Genomic DNA, 8,019 nt, shown 5'->3' on the forward strand with positions numbered 1-8,019 from the left:
TAGCCTGTTAATGAAGGATGTTTCTTTGAAACAGTCTCAGCTGGGAGTAAGGAAGGCTGGTTTTGATAAGAGGCTTGTAATGAACTACTCATAGTTCAAAAAAATATTTTACAGCAATAAAAGTCTTGTATATTGTGAAATCTGTTGTAGGAGCATTACAGCTCTGAGTACTTTCTCTGCATAATTCTTGGGGGCAGGGGGAGTCAGTGGGAGGGAGAAGAGGGGTATTTAACAGCTCATTTTTTCTTGGTGTTGAAATTGGGGTGGTAGCTACCCTATTCCACAAGATTGTAGGCTTTATGAGTAGTACAGTCTTATCCATATACGAAAAAGTGACACATGGTAGAGCAGCAAAAAGTACAATTTTTAATATATGCTCTAAATTATGGTTTATTTTACTTAAGACCAGATGATAGATAAATATGTCCATGTGCTTTTAGGTTGTGTATGTGTTTTGTTTGTTCTGGTTTGAGAGTTCTTAAACTCTTACTTAGTGTCCCACTGTAACTAAAACATTAAGAAGGCATATTTGTTTTGTTTGGTTTCTTTGGTGAAATGTGTGGGAGTTGTCTTTAACTCCAGCCAGGAAAGCTTATGAGAACTTAAGAGCAGAATGAATTTTATCTTTGTTCATTGATTATTGAATACCATGATAAACTGCTGGGTGCTGGGCAACTGTTATTTTTCTGTCATATCACATTAGTGCTTTTACAGTGACATAGCATGAGAGATGACAAGGTATGTACTTGTATCAGCACAAAACTGTCTGATACACAAGTGTTTCTGCAGATTCTCAGCTGAAGAGATTAATTTGAAGTTGCCTTCACAGTTGAGCACTTTGCTATTTTGTTTTGCACTCAGTATTATTACTAACTGCAAAATTGACAAGATCCTCACAATAATCCTAATAGCCATTAAGCCATGTGATTACGAGAAAAATGGGATAATGATGACACAGAAATGCATAAGATATTACAGAAACTGGAAGGATTGTGGCATAGTAAAATTCTTTCACAAAAATGTATGTATTGGTTGTATTTTCCTGTACAGCAACATTTTATATATGCTGAAGAACTGGTGGACATACGGTTCTAACTTAATGCTACCTGAGTCTAAGAGAAAGGAACTCCATGTAAAACTTCAAAGAATGCTAATATTTTAAAAGAATTCAGTTTTTTCTAATCAGGTCTCATCTAATACTTAGCGTATTTTTCTGTTAGCTTACAATACATCTCAATATTTTAAAAGGTGAAATGGACAATTTTTAATGCTAATGTAAAAAAAAGGGAGGAAATTTTTGGTTCTTCCTTCAGGTTTAACAAAGAAATGCAGATGTGACTGTAGTAGAAGTTGTTGAATAATTCTACAAAAATTAGATTACTGTTCAAAACTGACTTACCTGTTTTTCTCTTTTACTGATCTCTGCTTTGGAAGATACACAAGTGAAAATCTGCAAATAAAAAACAAACTAAATTTTCAGGATTGCAACAAAATTACATGTTTTCCTTCTGATTGCCTTCTGCACCTCTTCCTCCTAATAAGCTTTTTTCTTGTGTAAAACTGGACAGAGGCAATTTTATACCTAGAATCATCACTTTGTACCCTCCAGATAAAGCTCAGCTGGTAATATTTTTAGAACTAAGACTGAGTAATCAGTACTGCTCTTGTGCATGACTCCAGTGTGGTCTTTAAGGCATTTTTGGAGATACGGAAAAATGCATAAATTTTTCAGTGTTATATCAAAGGCCTGTATAAAAATATGTTTGAAAAAGTGATATGCTACAGACCGAAGGAAAAAGAGAGCACAAGAACATCTGTTATCCCCATTTATTTTCATAATTATGCACTTTTTTATCCAACTTGAAGTTTTTGCCTTCTTCTGAGGCAGCATATTGCAGTGCAATTCTTCCTGTCGCTCTTATTTTAATGCTGGCTTATAAACTCTGAAGCCCAAATGGTTCACATATGTTAGTGGCTGAGTTGGAATGCTGTGGAGTGAAGTAAAAAAAATAAACAGAAATACATAGCGGTTAGTGTGAAGTTTAGCATCGAAAAAAACCCTTGAATTCGTTTTTAGCTCTTTGTTTCACTTCCATCAAAAGCAGGGTATATATATTCCTTGTAGAAGTGATTTAGTTTTGAAAGGATTAATTTTAAGTCTTGATAAAAAATCATAGTTTGGGAACATGCATGTCATTAATAAGCTGTATTTGGTTTGTAGCCTCAAGATTTTACTTTCACCAAGTCCTAAGTGTCACCTTTGGTTTGTTAAATTTACACTGATCAATCTGTTTCAGTAAGACTATTTGTTGTGACCATGTAAAGGATTATAGTGGGTTTGGGTGTTTGTACGTTTGAGGTTGTAGGGGTTTTTTGTTTACTTTTGGGGGGTTTTAATACTATTTTTTGCTGGATCTGGAAAAAATTTTTGAAGGCGACAAAGGTGACAGTGATGTTTTCAAATAAACCAGCGTGTAGATGAGGCTGTCAGTGATATGGTTTAGTGGTGGCCTTGGCAGTCCTGGGGTAATGTTTGGACTTGATTATCTTAAAGGTCTTTTCCCACCTACTTGATTCTGTGATTCTGTAAAGTGAAGAAACAGTTATTTTCTGTGTCCTGCTTGGGAAGAGACATTTTGTTACTAGCAAATAGTTAAAATATGAGGATGCCAAGTGAGATGCTGTGTTTGAGATGTGCTGTCGTTAATTGTAGAGTCTGAATAGGGCCCCGTACATCCAGATTGTTTTTATTGCATGTTGTCCATGGTGGGTGACCACAGAAGGGTAGCATCTTTTTATGGATTGATTTTTAAAAAACTGAGTGTACTCAAGAAATAACATCATTTAATATAAACTAGTTGTACTCCAAAGTCTGGGGTTTTTTCTGGTCAAAGAACTTTTTAACAAGTTTTTTTATAGTTCCTCACAGATCTTAGCATTTTGTTTGCTGTGAGTTGCTACTGCTGCTTTTAGCCTGAAGGTCATCAGTTTGACTTGTGTGCCATGAGAATTAGGAATTTATGGGAACAGTGTAAGAGTTCTATTGCTCTTAGAACTGAAGGTGTCAAAGCTGAGAAAGTGACAGCTCATGTGGACAGTTACATGTCTGTGAGGTTTATTTTTTCTATTTAGCAGTTTAATCTTTAGCTGCTAGAGGTCCCTTGAGTCTGAATGGTAACGTTGAAATCAGATATTTCTGCAGTTTCCTCAAACTAGAAAAAGGAAGAAAATAGAGGTAAGGCTAAAATGAACTTCTAATAACTAGGAGCTCAGTAGACAGGTTTTCAGGAAGCAGTAGTAGTTGCCTTACTCCTAGAGCATGCTTACACATCCTTCTGCATCCAGTATAATTTGCTTACTAATTCATGATCACCAGTGACTTGCCTAACACATGGCTCTCCTTTGTAAAGATCTTATTTTCAACAGTGTTGCTGAGTGCAAATGCATTTACATGGTTCTTAGGAACGCACATGAATACTATGGATGGTTTCCATCACTGAGTTAATTAGAAGGTTTGGTTTCGCTGTTCAGCAAATGTTGGAAACAGTGAACAAATCCTTTCAGCCTTCTCAAAAATTACAGTGAAATGAAACTGATGGTTATTAATTTCTCTATTTTCGGCTCATGGTGACTATTTATTTGACAGAATCACTGTCCGTGCATTGACCCAGGTGGATCATTTTGCTACTGAATGAAATCAAACTTCTCAAGACCTTCAATTGTCACAGAAGCATTTTGTGTGCTTGAAGGTGGACATTAAGCTATCAATGCTGTTGTTGCAAAACATGGTACTTCTGCCGTAGCCATAAACTAACTAAGATATTTTTCTTTAGGAAATTCAACAAGAGACTGATATCCCTGAAAGAGAACTAGTTAGAGCCCTACAGTCCCTTGCATGTGGCAAACCAACACAACGTGTTCTCACAAAAGAGCCTAAATCAAAAGAAATAGAAAATGGTCATATATTTACAGTGAATGATCAGTTCACATCTAAACTACACAGGGTCAAGATTCAGACGGGTAAGTGAGCTGTATGTTCTACTGTCTTGCAGTCCCAAAACTGCCTTAAAATGACAAATTATCTTTCACAGGATTGATATACATACAAGTAAAAGAAATAAAGTAATATATCTTTAGTTGATGATTAGTCGCATCAAAGTGAAAGATTAAATACTGAGAGAAGTCTGGAAGTCATAGTTAAGCCTTTTACATTACGGAATTTGTGATTAGCTATTAAAATGAAACGTTGAAAGAAATAAAATTAAAATTTTAATAAAATTAAAAATATGGTACTGATTGATTCATGAATAGGAAAATTGTCTTATAAGTTGCTCTGCTACTGTGAAATTGAGTGATGTTTTTATAGCCTATGGTACAACAGCCATTTCCAAGTACCAGGTAGCTGTAATGTTTTTAGGCGATGATTTGGGTTTAATAAATAGAACTTCATCAGTCCAACACCACTTCATGGAAGTGTTGGTTTGTCTTATGCCTAAGTAACATTGATACCTTTAGTCTGGAAATAATTTCTGATTTGTGGCATTGGTGTGGGTACACATCATAGGGTGTTTTGGAAGGTTAGTTCTTAGTTTTACTACATCTAAAAATACTTTGACTTTGCAGATTCCTGTATATAAAATGTACAGCATCACTGGTTGTGTTTTAAGTGCAACATTGGTAATTCACATGCTGTTTGTTTCATGTAATGTAACTTGCTGGGCTTCTGTGTAGCACACTATGTGCAGGGATGTATGCATGTAAAACACAGTACCTACATACATGACATTGTATATATCCCTCTGCGTGAGAGCTAGGCTGTCTCTCCATGTACATGCAGGGTGCTGTGATATCAAGACGTTTGCCATGTTTTGAGAATTTTTCTGGGGAGCAGGTGAGCAGCAGCTAAATGAGGATGCTGAGAATCCCCTGATTAAGGCCCAAAGCATTTCCCTGGCATAATTAAAGCAAATTCTGAGACAACTGCTGGAGTTTTAATGGAATTCTGTTTTTTTTTCCATTCCAAAATTGTCTGTGAATAGGGAATATGTTTTGGGGTTGAGGGTAGTTTTAGAGCAAAACTTGATTTTGTGGTTTTATGTTTTTATCTTACATGGAAGACTTTATGTGAATCTCTTGAAAACTGAAAAATACTTGAGGCTTTGGGATGAAGAAGGGCAGGGAGGAAGTGGTATAGTGGTGTCGGTGTTGGGAGAAAGGTTTGGTTATAATGATGCTTTGGGTGAAAGGGTGAGAAAAGCTAGACATAAGGGTAGAAATAAAGCATGAGTAGAAGAGCAGAACAGAATACAAAGAATATAAATAAGTTGGAGAAGATAAAGTTGGACTGTTTCCTCTGACTGACAAACTTTTAAAGTATTTAACTAGTTTGTGAAGTAAACTTTGAATCCTTTTCTATTTTAATTACTGGATTATTTGCTATATTAAAGAAAAATAATGGGAGCATGGGGGTTGGTGGTGCCTGGGAGCAGATTTGAATGCCGTTCAAATTTTAACATAGCAATAATAAAACAACAGATTGTTACCTTGTCAGTTGCGATCAAAATATGCCAAAAAGTGTTATATGTTCTTAAGGGTGCTTTTCATCAAAAGATCAAGTTTAAGAATGTCAAAACTCAGGAAAATATAACTTGATGAAATAAATAGTGAAAGCTAACACTTACACAAGGAAATCAATTTAAATTTTGCTAATATGCTCTACATTCTCTTTCTTTTCTTTAAGTTGCTGCCAAACAAGGAGAATCTGATCCAGAAAGGAAAGAAACAAGGCAGAAAGTAGATGATGACAGAAAACATGAGATAGAAGCTGCTATAGTTCGGATAATGAAATCTAGAAAGAAGATGCAACACAATGTGCTAGTAGCAGAGGTATACTTGTACACAGTTTTGATATGGGCTTGGGAATTCTTTTTGTTTTCCATATTAATTCATTAAGTTACACAGCTCTGACATGATTCTGAAGGGCTTTTGAGAGATGCTGTGTTTAATCCATCCTTTCCCCTTCCCCCCCACCCCTAACCCTTTCCTTACTCTCTGTATCAGATACTCTGTATCTGAAGAGATCTAAATCCTTACCCTTCAGTTTAGGATGTACTCATGGGTATATCTAATTTTACTTCCTCCTTTTAGTCCTATTGTGGTGTTATCAAATTCTTTGAAATAAGTTGGCAATAAAACCCTCTGTACTTAGTGTGAATTATTTTCTGCTTTGATGCTGTTACTGACTTCTGGATCCAGGTTTGAGAGCTCTTAGGAAAGAGAAAGTCCTGCTGCTCTTAACTCCTCAGTTCTGGCATCTTTGGGAATAGTACACGTTTTCCATTCTTGAACTCCTTTAGGGTTGTGAAATTGAGAGGATTCTTAGGTTGTGACTATGCCTCAGTAGAGGTTCAGTTCTTTGAATCATGCCCAAAAATGATCAAGCAGGTGATGGGATGGGGGGAACCGTGAGAAATTTGCAGACTGCTTCTTACACTTCACAGTTGTAGCCAGCCCTGTCTAAATGTATTTTTCTGATGATTTTGGTCAGTTAGGATACTTAATGATCTTACTTGTCCTGTGGTGTCTTACATTATTGGTTTTGAACTTCTGTTTTAGGTAACTCAGCAGCTGAAGGCCCGATTCTTACCAAGTCCAGTTGTTATTAAAAAACGTATTGAAGGACTTATTGAGAGAGAATATTTGGCACGAACACCTGAGGATCGTAAAGTGTACACTTACGTAGCATAAAATGCTTTCAGAAAATTTGATTTATTCTTGGACTATACTCTTCGCATGAACTGGGAAGTTCTTTTAAATCATTAATATTAAGACGACCATCTCTTCTATTAAATTACAGTACATGTTCTAGACCATTCAGATCAAACCTTTTACTCCTTTTGAGAGTTTTCAACATCAATTGATTGAGCTTCAGGCTTTTCAACGTTATCCCTGTAGAGATCATCCTTACAATTCTTCGGGAAAATGTGAATGTGCCGCGTTTGTTTTCAATACTGTATGAAAACAGAAAAATAAAAACAAATTTAGAAAATACAGCTCATTTAAAAAAATAAAATTGTTGGAATTTCATTTCCCCAGGTCTTCAGTGTTGATGTAAATGTGTTTCTGTAGTGTTGCTTAGCACTTCGCGCATTGTATAAGTTGGGTTTAAAAGAAACCACAACTGGTAGGGCAGAATTCTCAGTTATATTGCTCTGCTTCCAATGTTTCTTTAACTAGCCATGTTTAATTTAAATATTTGGTAATTTTTTGAAGACCCAAGAAGACAACTTGAGCACGTTTCACTCTTCCAGCTGCACTCACTGTTCCAACAACATGAATCAGGAGCTTCTGGGGGCTCAGAAATGACCATAATAATTTTGGCTTTCCCTTCTGTAATTTGAGTTCTTCTAAATTAAACTCTATATTGATTAGGTTTGTTCTGAATTCTTTATAGGAAGAAGGAAAAGATTTTAGTGTGTATAAACTGTATAATAATTTTTGCTGTTGTACTCACTGCTAATGGTGGATTGTACAGGGCTATGTTTTTATTTCACTAAATGTAGACAAAATAAATTTAAAATAAATGGATTTAGTGTACACAAACAAATAAGTGTGTTAGAGTACAGGGTCAACAATCTTTTGGAACTAAGTGCTGTCTCCTGGGGGAAATGTATTGGGATTATATTTTGTTCATAAATATCATAGATGGATCCATAGCCCCAGGGCTTCCCATCTTAAGTGCGTATTTCAGGAGATTAAAGAGAAGCCAGCAAGAGCTATTTGTTTTTAAGAGTGCATTTTAAACATGCAATAAAAATTGTTACTGTAATGAATTTTTTAGTTTTTACCCTGGAACTTTTTTCTTATCAGTATACTGCAAAAATAGATTAAAAATTGCAGTTTAGTGGCATCATTATTCTCAGAGTTAGAAATTGTTTGAAGTGTGCACTGTACTGCAGAGTTTTTATTAAACAATATTTCTGACATTCCAGTGCACATATTATATATCACATGGTTTCT

General features: G+C 35.5%; 1 protein-coding gene across 1 annotated transcript in view; it reads left to right on the forward strand.

Moving 5' to 3' along the window:
* The window catches only part of CUL3 (cullin 3), a 58,770-nt gene extending 51,161 nt beyond the window's left edge, over window positions 1-7,609 (forward strand). The window contains exons 14-16 of the mRNA XM_034063469.1: window positions 3,834-4,020; window positions 5,741-5,886; window positions 6,616-7,609. Of these exons, the coding sequence (XP_033919360.1) occupies window positions 3,834-4,020; window positions 5,741-5,886; window positions 6,616-6,747 (465 nt within the window). The 3' untranslated portion in view covers window positions 6,748-7,609. The remainder of the gene's footprint in view (window positions 1-3,833; window positions 4,021-5,740; window positions 5,887-6,615) is intronic.
* The last annotated feature ends 410 nt before the right edge of the window (window positions 7,610-8,019 follow it).

Source organism: Melopsittacus undulatus, chromosome 6, assembly GCF_012275295.1.
Source record: "Melopsittacus undulatus isolate bMelUnd1 chromosome 6, bMelUnd1.mat.Z, whole genome shotgun sequence".
NCBI classification, from domain to species: Eukaryota; Metazoa; Chordata; class Aves; order Psittaciformes; family Psittaculidae; genus Melopsittacus; species Melopsittacus undulatus.